Source organism: Mixophyes fleayi, chromosome 2 (genome assembly GCF_038048845.1).
Source record: "Mixophyes fleayi isolate aMixFle1 chromosome 2, aMixFle1.hap1, whole genome shotgun sequence".
Taxonomy (NCBI): domain Eukaryota; kingdom Metazoa; phylum Chordata; class Amphibia; order Anura; family Limnodynastidae; genus Mixophyes; species Mixophyes fleayi.
In genome coordinates, this window is record NC_134403.1 from 335,425,251 (window position 1) to 335,442,148 (window position 16,898).

At 39.6% G+C, this 16,898-nt stretch overlaps 1 protein-coding gene across 8 annotated transcripts in view; it reads left to right on the forward strand.

The window, feature by feature from the left end:
- AP1S2 (adaptor related protein complex 1 subunit sigma 2) overlaps positions 1 to 16,898 on the forward strand; it is a 56,866-nt gene that overhangs the window by 9,836 nt on the left and 30,132 nt on the right. For 2 of the 8 annotated variants that reach the window (XM_075196976.1, XM_075196978.1), the window contains exons 1-4: positions 1,474 to 1,767; positions 1,890 to 2,068; positions 7,631 to 7,739; positions 8,827 to 8,964. In XM_075196976.1, the coding sequence (XP_075053077.1) occupies positions 1,750 to 1,767; positions 1,890 to 2,068; positions 7,631 to 7,739; positions 8,827 to 8,964 (444 nt within the window). In that variant the 5' untranslated portion in view covers positions 1,474 to 1,749. Of the gene's footprint in view, positions 1 to 1,465; positions 1,768 to 1,889; positions 2,069 to 7,630; positions 7,740 to 8,826; positions 8,965 to 9,495; positions 9,532 to 14,401; positions 14,452 to 16,898 lie in introns of those variants that run through there. The other 6 variants (XM_075196974.1, XM_075196977.1, XM_075196970.1 and 3 more) reach the window with 6 other exon arrangements.

Here is a 16,898-nt window from a genome sequence, read left to right on the forward strand (position 1 = left end):
TACAGTGGTATGTATCGCTATGTCCTAGTTAGAGACAACAAGGGACAATCTTTACTGCGCATAATAATGCTGGATTAGTTAAAAAAATAATCTTTTTGTTATCAGTATAGCACACTGGGGTTATCACAGAGAAGTTATTTGGACAGATTAGCATACCAACATCTGACAAGGTGAAATAACTTTTATACAGTATTCTCCAGACTGACATGGCTGAAGGATTATCTGATAAAGAGCTAAGTGAGCATCTTATGAACTGTAGTGTCCTGCAAAGGGACCTACAGTTCTGCTCAGTGGGAGTAAAAATATTGCTTGTGTCTGGAGTTCCCCCTTTGATAAAAATCACCCTCTGAATTTGTAGTTATCCATGTATGTAATGTCACAACGAATTGCCAAAGAATTACAGGAAAAGTGCAGCGGTTACCTACACATAATAGGGATGTCACTGGTTCCTAGTGAATTGGAAGGTTGCAGGTGTTCAACCCACAAAATAACTGCCTCCCCTGTTTGTAGGTGACAGGTGCTTTTCTAACAGGACTGTTTTCATCATAGGATGCCGTAAAAATACTGAAACTTGGCTAAAATGAAAGCTTGCAATGTTCCTTTAGAATTCATTGATCCGGTGCTTTGCTATGGGAATAGCTTTTAAATACACATTTAGCTCATTTCAGTATTTATAGTTTGAGGCTTGAAATGAGAGAAGAGGTTAAAATTACGATTATACATTAACCCTAACATCTAAAGGCAGAAAAGTTTATATCTATACATTTGATAGCAGCTATATAAAGTTTAAAATAAAGCACTCTGTACAATATCACTAAATGTACATACAATACCCAATTCTTCATCTTACCCATCAATAAACTGAGCCAGTCATTGTAAGTGCTTACAGGCTCTTGTAGAACTAACAGTGCCAGCATGCCCATGTCTGCCAGAACATGTTGAAGCTGGTGGAAGAATAAGTGCCAGCATGACAAAAACATACACATTGTTGTAATGTTTAATTTGAAATACCCAAATCCCTCATTTACCACTTTATTATTCATGTAAATCCACAAGGAATCTTCTTTTATATACAATGATAAATACCAGTAACCCTGGGATTACATGTCTGATTCTGTAGCACTGGCTCCAGCTTTAGGACCACAGGCTAGGCGAGGCGACTAGCTTTGTACATTAAGCTCACCCAGCTTTGCCTGCATTGCAGCCTGTGGCCACTTCTGCCCTCTAGATGGATTTCACCTTGTATATCATCAAACTTGTACCTTCTTACAAAGCCCCCACATCACGACCATCATCTTTTTTTTGCATTGAGCTGCCAATAACTTTATACAACCGATTGCATTTTTCTCATCTGCTGTGTTACCATTGAGCAATTGAGATTGTGTTCTCCCCCCTCTGTGCTGCTCGCTGTTTGGAAACACAGCCTACTTACTATGCAGGGATGAAACGCCCAGCAGCAGAGTGGAAGCACAGCCATCCCCACATCATATCCTTGTGTTGGCAGCAGCTGGCTGGTTAAGTTTCCCTTTCTGGTGACCCCCCTCTAGCTGGATGCCTTCTCTCTCTGCATAGTAACTCCCCTCCTCACGTGTGTCACAGGGCTGTAGCTGGGATTTTGCCAATGCTATGCATGCAGATCAGCGTCTGGTACAGAACAACCTCTCTATTGTGATGTAGAAATAAAAGCGCTGCACGTCCAAGATTTCATTCAAACAGAATCCTACATCGGCTCCTGACACTGGAGGAACGATGCCTCTCGGAAGACAAGTCATGAATATTTTATTGATTTCTATTGATTTTGTTTTAACTGCATCCAGTTTTGAGCCTGCTGTGTGTGTTCCTTTTTGCTGTGTTTTTAATGTTTTGTTGTCTCATTTTTGCCTCCACAGATGCAGTTTATGTTACTCTTCAGCCGTCAGGGGAAGCTGCGGCTTCAGAAGTGGTACGTGCCACTGTCTGACAAGGAAAAGAAGAAAATTACCAGGGAGTTGGTCCAGACTGTATTGGCCCGAAAGCCGAAAATGTGCAGCTTCCTGGAATGGAGAGATCTGAAGATTGTCTACAAAAGGTGGCTCTTACCCCCCTCTCCTCCCTGCCTTTCCCTGTTATTAACCCCTTGGATCCTTACGTCTTCTAGGCCTGTTAGACATGGTAATCCATCAGCAGTCTCCGCTTTGCTAGCCAGTGTACCTATTATTCTTCCTAATAGATTTTATCTGCGGGAGCTTGATGCAAATGCCTTCACATGTTCAGTCATCCATGTCTTTATCTGTAACCATTCTGTAGCAGGGTCAGGCATCCTTTACAGCTGAACTTCATCTCCCATGATGCTCAGCTAACGGGCAGCACAACTGAGCATCATGGGAGATGCTGTTGCTGCTGGAACCCCAAAGGCTTTTCAAGTCTGCTATTGAGTCTTATGATAATGAGGGATATTGACAGCCAGTTATCATTCAGGCATTGTTTGTCTTTTTACGGTAACTCTGAATGAAGGGCACTGTGGGGGTGATATGTCCTTTGCACCTGTTTGACACGTTGCTAAGTATGATGTGAATATATCACACTTGTTCAAGTTAAACCACCCGCATTGTTCACACTGTTTTTAAGAAGCAAGATTTGTTCTGCGATCTGGCAGCCAATAAAATAAATGCTGTGACCTTGGGGTCACAGAGATTCCTGACATCTGTCCCTGAATCACTCTGCATTAAGCTTTGCATACTCTGTAGTCATTGTTTTTTGGAAACAATAAAACCAGCCTCTATCACTGCTGGCCCGGTAATGGTAAGGTTCTGCAATATATTGACAAAGAGGTACGCCCTTTTTATACCAGATTCTTAATAGATCTGTTATAGGATTGTCACTAATTCTTTCCACAAACTTTGCAATCTCTATGCTTTCATTGAAATCATTTCTATTTTGATTGTGTCTAAGATTGCATTTCAAAGATTGTAAGATTAGTCCACACACATTAAGATTTTGATGGTACAGATCTACGGACTATTGAAGAATTCTAGAATGACATACAGCACACAATCTACAATAAGAGAACCTGTGCATCTGATCGCAGCTTCATGTCATTCGATCGCAGTTTCTGTTTGATTTGTATTGTCTGCTCCCCGCTCACATTTTAATTACTGTGCAATTCCATAACAACATTACTAATTGGGTAATCAGATTGTGAATGACATAAACCAAATCATGTCAGGTTTTGTCATGTCCATGTATGAACAGAATTGCTTAATGAGCGTTATAATTTAAAAACAACAATTGTACACTTATCTAGCAAAGCAGAGATGTGGTGTGACCAGTTTCTAGATGAGGACTTCTAGGTCCATTACCTAGTTTAGGAAATGATAAAAGGGATAGACGTTAACATAGATTTTTTTTTTTTCTTTAACTAGCAAATTAAGTACCTTTTAAGCATGCATTTGGTTTTTTAGCTCTCATCCTATAAATCATTATCTCCATTTCAAAATATATCTGCTTGTCAAAGAAAAATGTCTGCAAGACACAGAAGCTGTCTCCTGCCAGTAAGGGCTGTAACTCTTCGAATATAGCTCCCTATTTAATTAAACAAAATCCGACGCCAGTCCATATTAGTCACGTGCTTCAATTTTCACGTCAATGCATTATAATAATGAAATATTTACACGCTTTCCAGGTGTACCATGATTATATAGGCTGAGGAAATATGAGTTATAAATTAAGGAGTTTTTCCACTTTTAAAATGATTTCTACAAAGTAATTTACCTTATTAATACCAGTAATTTGTCAGGGTCCGTCCTCTGGGATCGGGAACTCTTGTCACTCTCAGCACTCTCTGTAGTGTGGGGAAATGTGAGACAACAACTCTAAGGTATGGCATTATAGCTGATTATGTCGGATCTCAAAATACAGGCGAGGACGCCAACCAAAGTATTATTATTATTTGGAAGGGAAGAATTTATTTTAAAGTGGAAAACCCCTATTAAGGTCTCTTTGGCAGAACCAGAATTGCCTTTGTAAATTGATATATAGTGCAGGAATCCTACCTGTCTCATCATGTAAGAGTTTGGAAACTGCTGAAATTCTAATTATTTAGAATAAAACAATACAAGCACTAATGCCATATTGTGCTTTTTTACTCACTGTGTCAATGGTGTTTGGTGCCAGACATTGCTTTTAACCCTTCTCATCCCTAATGTAGTACATTAAAGCCTCCTGGGTCTTTGTGATATTTTGGAATTTCCAGTTTCATATCCTGATGTGAATGTTATCTCTTTCTCAAGCTTGGTGCAGATGGGCTGTGTCATATCCACTTCTAATGCTGTCATAAGCCATGAATATACAATATGTGTGCGTCTGAGATAGAGAGATGGAATATGACAGCCTGGCACTCTTTGTTAGTGTGAGGAGGTCACATTATGTCAGTTGCACTGTTATAGTCACAGCTACTTCATGTTTTACGCTTACACTTCTATTCTAGCACTGCATTGTGTCTTTTAACTTGCCCAGTATTATTGTAACCATCTGTAATTCTATAATGTACCCAAAAACCATTAGTGGGATCATTTTATGGACCCCTTTACAGCCTCCACATTACTGAAGTAGGGAAGAAAGACGTTGATATTTTGGGATATTTCCGAGACGTTTTCCGCAGGGGGTTGTGGTGTTTCCCATAGTAAATAATGCCATGAGTGTAGCACAACTGTGCTGAATCCCATAGGAATTAGTCAAACATTAAACACGACCTGCCACATGGGGGATACGTTTTTGTCTGCAACTGTTGGTGAACTATTTTGCAAATTGCATGGATTAAAGTGTTATCATTTAAAAGATCACTGAACAATATGCATGTTCTCTTTATATAATACTTACTAACATATGTGGGCATTAACTTGTTAGAGCTAAATATTTTCAGTTAAGGCTGTGAATATTCTGAATTATCAGCCTTCTTGTTTGGTTTAGTGGCTTATAAGGTAAGGCTATTTGCAGTTACAGTAGAGGAGAGTTAATCCTTGGCTTAGAGTTTTTACCTTGCATCAGGTCATAGAAATACTTTAAAACACTAACCACCTCCATCCTTCTCCATTAATAAGTAAAACAGAAAAGTAGGTTATATAGTATTACTAGAATATAGGTAGTGTCAAATCAGTATCCTCCTCAATTGCTTAGCCATATTTTTGACAAGAATTGTGAATTTTCGCTTTAGTTACAAAGCTTAACATATGGCAATAATTGTGTTTGACTGCCATTTTTTGTTCTTTACTTTGTGGGGTAAATTTATCAAGCTGCGGAAAAAGTAGAGATGTTTCCTATAACAACCAATAAGATTCTAGCTGTCATTTTGTAAAATGTACTAAATAAATGGTAACTGGAATCTGATTGGTTGCTATAGGCAACATCTCCACTTTCTCAAACCCGCAGCTTGATAAATTTACCCCTTGGTCTGTCCCCCCTCTTAGCCTCTCTGTTTTCTTCACAGTACTTATACTCTCTCCTTGTTATCCACTCCGCCAGTGGTCACTCATTTTCTCTTTCCCTTTCTCCTCTCTGTGTCTTTGCAGTTTCCTCACAGCCTTTAGCTTGTCCATCTTGTCACACCTCTTAGCAATTCTTTCTCCTAATGGTTTTTCTTTTAACCCAAACACTTATCCTCTCTTCTGTTGCTTGTAGTAAAGATGTGCAATTTGCTTTTAGCTGTTTGTAGTGTGGTGTTGTGGTAATATTTATTCTAAAGTAGCTGCAGTGGAAACAGGGCTACAGTGATGGTTAAGTGTAGGGTGTACTCTTATTTGCTCAGCCATAAAAAAAAATTAGCCTTATTCCCAATTCATGAGACGTATGTTCTCCCCATCACAGCATCCTCCATGATGGTCCCCACCCCCGCCCCCCCCGCCCCCCAGGCCTACTAGTACGTTAATTGGCTTCTGAATAAAATGGACGGCTTGTGTGCATGTGATATGGTAATTAGTTTGTGAGCTGCACTGGAATAGGACTGCTGAATTCTGTCATTGTTCATCACTTTGTGCTATGTAAATACATTATGATAATATTGGAATACCCCCTTCCCCCATCCTTCACTCCTTGCTGTGGATGTAGTGTTGCTGAGATGACAGGAGTTTAAAAAAGCTGCTGGGAGACGGGCAATGTGTTGGCCAGACATACTGTAACATGGCAGGCTACTTGGATATGCAATCATGCCCAGATTTTGTTTTCATCCAAATGTTATCTTAATCATGTTTATCTGTGTCTCCTCCCAAGGACAAATTTGACAAGTGCACTATATCCCATATTTCAGATGAGTCTCAATTGCACTAATGTGACATAATAGCACTTCCGCTAAATTAGACAACTTCTTTCCTTTGTAAAACAGCAGATAGATGGCTTTTTTGGATGCAAGTAGGAGCACTCAGCAAATGCTTGTAATTATCATCTCCTGAAACCTGAAATGCTTCCCCATGGGCCTCACAGCTCCTAGTGTCTGACTGCTCCGTGACAGCAACTGGGATATTAATGTGCCGGCTGTTTGAGTTTAATGGTACAATAGTTAGCAAGGGAGGAGAGAGTGTTAGGATGCTGCATGGATCAGGTCCAAGAGTATTCAATCAGAGACAAGCGCTTAGCAGATTTTTCTTTTTAAGTGTCAGTAATTATATAGCAATGCAGAGGCTGACAGACTTGGAGAGGTTATAGTGTAAGAGGCGGTGTGACAAGTTCTTTTACCCTTTTGTCTGTAGCTCCTTCATCTTAAGTACCTGTTGTCTGCTCACAAACATGCACGGCAGCCATTTTGTGGGCTACATACAAATCCAGCCTATGCATTTACTAGAACTAGTGTTATCAGAGACAGTGGGTGGAGGCATATACCATATCATGCCTTAGTGATATCACATGTTTCAGGTGGCTTGGTAAGCTACCTGCTCATAAATATTGGTTCAGCCCACAAAATAGCTGCCTCATATATGAGTCATACATGCCAACTCTCCCGGAATGTCTGGGAGACTCCCGAATTTCGGGTAGGTCTCACGGACTCCCGGGAGAGCTGGCGATTCTCCCGCATCTGGACCATCTGCCCACTTCAATAAAATTAAAGTCGGAATGTATGGGCGGAGGGGGCGGGACTTCTCGATTCGTGTCATTTTGGCCCTCCCCCCAGTGATGTAATGCTTGTTTGGGTTTTTTTTACACCATAAAAAGGCCCAAAACAGGCTTTACGCCATTGGGGGCGGAGCCAAAATTGCGTGAATCGTGAAGCTCCGCCCCTTCCGCCCATACACCCACCACTCCAGGATCTCCCGGACCCGGCCAACATAACGTTGCCAAGTATGATATGAGTATGTGGCAGATTGAAATTACAAGGCCCCCTTTTCAGGCATAAAGGTTAGTTTATTACTACCAGGAACACTTACCGATTGGTACAAGCCAATTAGTGGTTCTTTTATTACCTAACATATAGAGGATATTAATTCCTGATTGCTTAATAGTTCTTAAAGATGAAAGTTTCTGATGTAACCATGTAACTTGATATATACATATACATCCTGTTTTTAAGTAGCACTTTGGGTTTTTTTGTGAAGTGGTGCTGGACTGTCAACTCTCAATGACCCCTTTGAAGTTCCTGCCTACTAAAGACGGCTTCTCTATCTAGGTATGCCAGCCTTTACTTCTGCTGCGCCATTGAGGACCAGGACAACGAACTGATCACTCTGGAAATAATTCACCGTTACGTGGAGCTCTTGGACAAGTATTTTGGCAGTGTAAGTAAATATGGTCTTTTAAACTAAGTGTGTGAATGAACCTTTTCATTAAAACTTCCAAGGGGAAATACATCTTATCAATTAGGGCAGGTTCCTTCCTGTTCTCTTTAAACATAGGTTATTTGCTGTTGGAGTGGTTCATGAACTGAAAGTCTTACATCATTATCATCAATTTATATAGCGCCACTAATTCCGCAGCATTGTACAGAGAGCTCACTCACATCAGTCCCTGCCGCACCACACACACACACACACACACACACACACACAGCAATTTAGTAGCTGCTAATTAACCTACCAGTATGTTTTTGGAGTGTGGGAGGAAACTGGACCACCCGGAGGGAAATCTCTAGTGGGCTGGTCCTGCTGATTGCTGCCACTGCTGTTCGCTACGTTAGTGTTGTAGTTCAGTGACTACCAAACATGGAAGTGCAGCAGCTTGTAGCGTCACCGGTAAGAAGCTGCCGCTTCAAGTTAGCAGCCGCCGCTCAATGTGGGTGGGCAGCTATGACAATACAGTCATTCATTGAGAGACATTGTGTCACTATTTCAGTGTTTTAGGCGCCCCCTACACCCTGGAGGCCTAGGCACCATTCTTGGTTCGCTTAGTGCTGGCTCCGGCCCTGCTGTTCCAGTAGCTAGGTTGGGTACTACCAGGAGGGCTAAAGGGACTATATTTAGAGGAAAACTTTGTAGACTTTAAGCCCAAATGACATGTGATCTAAACAACTTGAAAGCATTAGTCATGTCTGTTTTTCTTCACATTTTGATTGTTTTTGTATATATTTACTGTACAGTCTCTACACACAGATAAGTCTAAACTGTGAGATAATTCACTTTTCACTGTTGTGTGTTCTCCATGGCTGCCCCTAACCTCAAAATATAAACACTGCATGTCCCTTTATTCCTGTTTGCAAACCACTAACAGTTAGTATGGTACTTGAACTGCACGCTAGCAGTTACACCTGCATCAGTTCTACTTAATATATTTCAGGAATCTAATCCTTTCATTAAACATTTACTATCAGAATCATTGTTCTGTTTGTCAGCGTTCTCTTAGATATACAACATTGACTTTGATTTTCAGGTGTGCGAACTCGACATCATCTTTAATTTTGAAAAAGCGTATTTTATTTTGGACGAGTTTCTGTTGGGAGGAGAAGTCCAGGAGACCTCAAAGAAAAATGTTCTTAAAGCCATTGAGCAGGCTGACCTGCTACAGGAGGTAAGGAAAATGGAGTTTTCTGCTGCATGCTTATCCCTCCGCCATTTGTCTGTGTCCTGTTACTAACCGCTGATGCAGGGGTGTCCAACGCCACCTGGCCACTTGTTCTCAAAGTTTCGTCATCCCCAGGGCTCTGAAGCTGGAGCACGATCATAGAGATCATCTCTACGGTGAACATATCCTTCATACCCATTGCTCACACTTGCTGGAATTGGTCATTCATCAGTTTGTGGGCCTTGTTTGACATCTCTGCATTAGTAGTATGCATGTATTGCATGCAACTCCATCTTCTTGTACAATGATGTACTCTCCTGTGATTTATTTCCCCTCGATTGCCTATTGATCTGTTCATATTAAATGATCTATAATATGTCTGTATTTTGTCATACTGTATGTTTTGAGATCAGAGTTATGTTTTTTGTTTTACTTTATTTTGGAGCCTTTCTAGGTTGTCCTTTTGACCTTTTATGTCTTTCATTGTGTTGATATTAACCTATTGTGCTTTTCTACTATTTCATTGCTGAATTCTAGAAGCTAGAATCTCTTCTTTGAGACTTTTTCAGGTATAGTTAATCAACACTAACTCTTCTAAGACCTATACCACTAACCTACTAAAGTACTTTACCGATTATATAGGCACTTTGACCAAAGAGTTAATACAGAAAACCTCTCTTTTCTAATAAGCCGGAATATCAATTGTGTCCTAAAAGCAAGCCTCTGATTTTGAGACAACCGTAGGCATGGCCTATATACAAAAATATGTGTATGTGCAATATTTATTTATACTAAGGGACATTTGCAGAACTGAACGGTCTCCTTTCCAAATTCCCATATAGGCAAACTTTTAAAGAGGACCTGAACCTCTGCCTTTATACTCGCATTTAGCCATGCTCACAATTAGCAATAGTGTTAGTAGCTAAAATAAATTGAATTCTGCAAACTCATTGAAATTAGCCTAATCTGGTCGCACTAGAGATGATAGAAGGGTCCCTGTATGACTGACACACTTTGGTGCTGGCTTTGCCGTGGCGTCATTGATTTAGTAAAGAATATTGTACAGGGACCTTTTTTTGTAGTTAAAGCTGATGCCTAAAGGAGGGGTAGGACAGAGACCAGCAAAAACACAATGTCACAGCTGCTGGTGATTTTTTGGACAACTGTCATGTGTTTTAGTTTTCGATAGGGGTGGATCTTAATAAATGTTGCACCTTACATTGAAAATAATGCTGGGGTTTTTGTCACTGTTTATACTTGTTATTGTTTTCTTGAAAAAATGGTTCAGCATTATTGTTTTTGGGTATTATATGTTATAAATTACTAGACTGTGATGATTGGAACGATATAAGGGGTTATAAAAAATGCTGCACATCCATATTTTTGTCTGCGTACACTTGCATCCGTACATAAGTTATTATGCAATGTTATGTAACTGCTTTAATACACTGTGAGGTTTAAAGCTTTCACTCGTGCTCCAAGTAAACAGATCTGTGATGATCTTGGGCAGATCATTTAGGGTCCCACAAGTTAGCACATGTATAACGATTGTGGACAGTGGGAGATTTCGTGGTTAGCCAGGAATGATCCCAGTCCTAACGGTTTTAAATCATTTGAGGCCAATGATAGTGGCTGGTGGGGAGGATCAAACGCAATGATTCTTTTAGGTTTGGCCTAATTGGTCAAGTTGGTGAACAATCGCCAGCTTTACTCATGTGAGACATACAGTCTCAGACTGCAAAGACACCTGTATCAAAGATGTAATAAACTAGAAGCAGGTCCATGTTATAGCTTCTCCAGCAGGATTGTGCATTATGTGTCGGCTGAGACCTGGAACTCCTGTAGACTTGCGTAAGCCACTTTGGCTTCCACTGTTTGGTGGCAAAAAATGCTGGTGATTATATTAAGGTCAAAACCACTATTCACAACCAGCTTTGCTCACTCCAGATACCTACCAGAAGTCCTTTTCACTACGCTATGGGCTTTCGGTCTTAGCTGAGTTGCTGTCTGATTTTCCCCAGTTGGTTTACTAGAAGTCGCCCTTATAGTTGTGTTGAAAACGTTTTTGCAAGCAGAGAACTGGGATGACCTTCTCCCCTTTATTCTCTTTTCAATCCAGAAAGTTCACCAAGATTTAATTGTCTTTTTTGCCTCTTGTATGCTAGGAAGCTTCTGGGTATTCCCAAGCTCTTGAGAGAATTGTGTAAGGAAGAAGCTTTCAGGGAAGAAAATGTGTTTTTCTATGTCTTGAAGACGCGCAACAGCTTAGACTTCGTATGTTAGTCGTCCTCGAATGAAAAATGCACACAAGGGCCGTTATATAAACATAATGATTGCTCTTGTATTTATATGCTCCCAGAGCGAAGGTTCTGAGGTTGTTACCTATATAAAGAGCAAACTGCTGGCTAAGTGACAGGTCCCATTATTGTGCTGTGTAGAGTATTGGAGGTAAACACAAGGGAAAGCAAATTTTATCTTGTGACCCTCTTAAAGGCATGGAAGTTTTGTTTGTTTACCCACTTAGACCCTGGCCCTCAGGTTGCCATAAGCCCTGTGTTAGACCCACAGACCCTTTTTGAGCTGTCTCTTTTCCATGACCAGAAAGAGTTTCAAGATTTTTTGGCTTATGAGCTTCCAAATGTGTTTCTCATACTCCGGGAAGAACCAATCTGGTATAGCATAATATTATAAGTCACCAGGGGCTGTGGTCTCTCTATAATTAGCTCCTCTTGGTCTCATTGCACAGACAGAACTAGGGTAATGCATGGTAATAAGATTAATCTTCTCCTCCACCATCTCTTCTGTAGAGATTCTTAGGTAATACAATTACCTGGCATTGGGATGGGCACAGTGCACCCTTGTGATTGTTTATCTAAGATGATTTGCCGGGAAGGTCAGCTTGGCCTCTTGTAAGATTAACTATATAACCTGTGATTTCCCAAATGAAAGGCTTTAAGTAAATGTTTGAATGGGTAAGGCTTTTCCTTGCAGGCGGATTCCCTTGAATATTAATAATTATATAGATACATTCTTAAATAAGAATAAATAGAGTACATATCATTTTGTTCAGATGCGCCTATTTATCTATCTCACATAGGTACATGTCCCCTTATTCCGATTTTTGGCACTACTCCCAGAAATGAACTCTGTGCCTACCTTGGCAGCACTTGCAATTGGATCATGAAATGCACACAGCGTAAACAGTAAAAAACATCCAATACATCACTTAAATATCCTACCTTATAACACTTTAGAACCACCTGCTCATTAATTGCAACTTTGACATTATGCTACTAAAATAGGACTTGATTAAGCTTCTTTTATGTCTGAAATGACTCATCAGGGAGGGTATATCAGTATTGTCTTTATACCTCATGTCATTATGATACAATTGAATATTTTTTATAATATTGGAAGAAATGTGCTTAAAATGCACTTTCCCTTATGACCTGTGCCTGGATTGTACAGTAGTTGTCCTTTTGAAAGTATAATTTGAGGATTTGTACAAATGATTCCTTTTAGGAGAATTTAAGCCTTTATGCCCCCCGTACTCCTCATCATCAGGGACCACACCCAGAAATATGCACTTTCCACTCCTAGAATCTCATTTAAATATTTTATCCCACAAATACAAATGTAATTTTTGCATGTGTGCGCAGTTTGATGTGTACCACCAGCCCACATTCAGCAAGGGATCTGCCCAGCTGTCACAGGGCAATGAACTGTTTTTCATAAGGAAGAAGTAAGACTTGGTCCATGCTCTGTCATCCATTATATTATAAAGCCTGTGTACAGTGAATTATTATGCACAGCATTTATTAAACACAGTGTGACACAAACAGGTATAGACCATCAATGCGGAGGCCCTTAATAGATTATGTAACACCCCATTATATACAACTATTTCTCACATGTACAATATTTATTTCTCTTAATTTCTCTGACCCTTCAGATTATAATTCTGCAGAGGATAAATGCATCTCATGCAGAAAATACTGTAAAATAATTTTATAGTAACAATTTTGCAAACTGTACAATGTCAGTTTGTTACTAGAATTAGTATTGCTCTGTAGTTTACTGGCAGCTAATGTAATATTTTTGTTAAAGCCCAAGGTAAATAACAGAGTCTTTGTATAGTAAATTTCTGAGTAAGAGGAGAAACAAACATTATAAATGTGCTACTTTAATGGATATTTTAATGAATTTCCGTTTCTATTATTTTTTTTTAAACATATCATGTCCTTATGCTGAGTCTATTGACACAAAGACCTTCATATGTGTCGCATAGTTCCGTATGCTGAATAATCACAGCAGAACTGGAGAGAGATGGTGTGGTCTGTACGGTAGCACGTTCATACAGATTACATTTAGATTCTAACAAAGAGATAATGTCCTTCTGCAGTGGGAGTCGTTGGTAGAGGAGGTTCACTTATTAATGAACTGGGAATTATAATGTGCAGGAAGTGGTCAATATGAAGAAGTCTGGGTTGCCAAAATTCAGAGAAAGCATGATGACGGCGAAATAGAGGGAATCATCTTCGGTGGACAGAAATACCAGTCGTCCATTTTTACCTCACATGAGGTTGCAAGATTAGACACTTTTTTTTTTTCCAGAATATTTTTTTATTCTTTATTTACACTGACAAATGACACTATGACTAGTCAATATTAGTATTGTTCTTTCTCCAAACTGTACACAAAAAGTGCAGATGTTTAGAGTGGGAATACAGGGAGTAGTGCAACTCTTCCTGCTTATATTCAGTGTTTATGAGGGCACAATGCATTATATTATTAATGTATATTTTATATTCTGTTCGGGCAGATGTTTTTAGGTAATGTTCCTATTAGAACTAATTTGCCTCTTAGCTTGCTCTTTGTGCTATATTATAGTAAATGCACAGCTTGTCTGTTATGAGACCTTATAGGAACTCTCGGTATCCATTTTCCCCTTTCAAATGCTAACGGGTACCAAATATTCATCAAGAGGAATCCCTCCAGCCTGTAGGACCCCAGGCATCCTGCTGGAATACAAAGTGTGTCAGGTACTTCAAAGGTGATGATGGGGCAAGACAGGAAGGGAAGAGTATGTGATTTATCCTAGAATGGCATACATTGCAGTTAGACTTTAATATAGTATTATAATGATGCTTTATGAGTATAGGGGTTATCCCGTTATATAACACATGTGGCAGTCTACCCCTAGCGAGGCCCGCGCTTCCTAGTATTGAAACCCTTACACAATGAACAGTTTGTATATTCCACAAAAACAATGAGCTAAAGGATACATCTCGCCTGGAAAGATGCCGCCTTGTACAAACAGTTGTGAACGTCCTCACTTGGCGATGTTAATTTATTGTTCATCTGTTTTTCAGAGGGCTTGGGGCAGAGGGAAGTATTCTCTGCTGTGACGTTTATTGTTCAACATGTGGTTTTATATTTATAGAGCCAGAATGAAGACTGGGGAGGTTACTCAGAGGATATGTTATGATAATGGTAACTGGTAATGACGCACTTGTGTGTTATGGTGGCAGTAACTGGGTGCTGTGCAGGGATTGCTGCATGAAATACCTATAACAGATAACGGCACATCAGGGCAGTCCTCATTAGCATGGCGGTATTTGGTGAGTGGGATTGTGTTAGTACAAAGGATGCCTGTCCACACATTGATTGATACTGAGATAATATGAAAACTGTTTTATTTAATTCTTTCCTTTTCACTGTACATATAGTATGTCCTAGCTGCCGATTTCTCCATTTTGCAGAAGGGTGTTGCAGAAATCCTCTCCTCATTAGAACATCTAGTAAAGTTACAGAGATTTGCAAACTCCATTACTTGGGAATAATATGCAAATAAGTCAACAGACATTACCCACAAGTCCTTTCTCCTTGTACAGAGACTTATTGGCATATAAGTTATCTCCTTTTAACCTTTACATACAATAATCAATGTGTGAGCAGGATGGAAGACTAACAGCGTTGTACTCCTCTGTTGGGTGTGTGCGGTGTGTTACTGCAGGTGTGTCCTAACATTAACTCCTATAACATTTGTCCTTAATGAGAGTTTCTTGTGAAGCTTTAACCAAAAGATGTTGGTGTCAGTGACCTTATCTTGGTTATTAAACTTCCCAGCAATCTAAAGGAGTTTTCTGCCTTCAGATGACTTTTGTGTCTGCAGACCTTTTCCCCCTGGGGGAGCATTTGGTTCCAGGGGGTCAGGGTCAGAGGGGACCATCCTCTTTTGAGGTCTGAAATTCCCCAACCTTGTGCATTTTTGGAGCAGAATTTCAACAATAGCAATAATAATAATGTATTGTATTTTATTTGCACTCATGCACCTTTTACTAACAGCATTCCCTTTATTTTTCCTCTGGGCTATGTATTATCAGTCAGTTGTCCTGGGGCACATAAGAGCTCTGCTGGGAGCAGCTTTTTGATGTATCCAAGGGAAATAATACCAAAACTCTGCCCGGTTATGTAAAGACATGTTAGGAAAGAAAGACGGAAAATAGAAAGAAAAGAGAAAAAAAACATAATTACTTATAGTTTCAGCAGGATTTGTAGAAGCCAATAAATTAGTCACTTTAAGGTAGACAATCCCTATAATTACTAGGTCATCTTCCCCAGAGCCGTAACTAAAAATGTTGGTGCCTGAGGCAAGTAGGGAATGTGACGGCCCCAAACCCTCAGTTTTAACAATATGAATGTAAAATATTAATTCCGCTCTCGCACAGCCCTAGTTAAGGCCCTGATCCTCCCTACCCCCAAATTCCACATTACTTATGCTTGAATGAGGTGTCCGATGGGCCATGGTACTATCCATCCCTGACATCTAGTAGATGCTATAACTTATGTCTTTATGTTACTTTCTTAAACATTCTCTTTAGAGACCTCTCATAGTTCTCTTGTCTCTGTATATCTCTTGCTTATAATAGTTACAGAGACAATGGGAGAATATAATGCTCTAGAAAAGAATCTATAGTTGTCAATTTGCTTAGGTGTTAAAAAGTAAAAATAAAACACTACCCACTTGTTTCAGTTAATGTTTTACATGGTGCTAGTTGCCCTTTAAAGATCTTACAAGATGTATATGTTTAATCATTGAAGGTAACAGATGAGTACTGGTTTATAAGTAATGAATGTTGCATATAAACTATTCTGTATCTTCAGCATAAATTTCTTATTGTAAATGTATTGTGGGAAAGCTGATTAGTGGTGCAGATAGCAAAGGTAAGAGACACTGTATGAAAGAAGCCCAGTACAAGGTAACGTTGGTGAAATCTCCCAGAAGGTGGGTTAGCTATATACCATAGCAAGAGTATTGTCTGCAAGCCTACTGCTTTATAGTTATATGAAAGGTATCTCTACCAGTGCATCATGCAGAGGGTACCTGGCTATTATCACAGGGTCAGATCGTTTTCCAGAATCTGCAGCTTTAGAATAACTGTTACCGTTTTGGTAATAGAATGCAAATTTTATGGTGCTCTGGGTGTAGAAAAAGACAAATAGCATTTAAGTAACTGTTTACACCTGAATATGATCATACGCTGTATATGGTTTGCTGTCAGATATTGATAGCTGCTGTAGTTGATTTCTGTTGTAGATGATCATTTGTAAATTGTCCAATCTCTGCTGACTGTAAGTGCCCATGAATACTAGTATAACAGTGAGTGTGTTCTATGCACTAAAGAAAGGTCCATAACAATGGAAATACCATCTCTGTTCCTTATTGTCTTCTGTACTATGTATTGTATATTTATATCTCCTAAATCTGCTATATGCAAAAAGAATCAAGAAGCCACAACTCAGCTGAAGGAACAAATTCTCCCATAGTAGTAGTTCCAAGCAGACAAAATATTTTGAGGGCTCTGCCCCTTCCACTGATACCAGTATTAATCACAAGTTCAATCTTTAAAAAGTGAAATCTACCGATGAAGCGATCA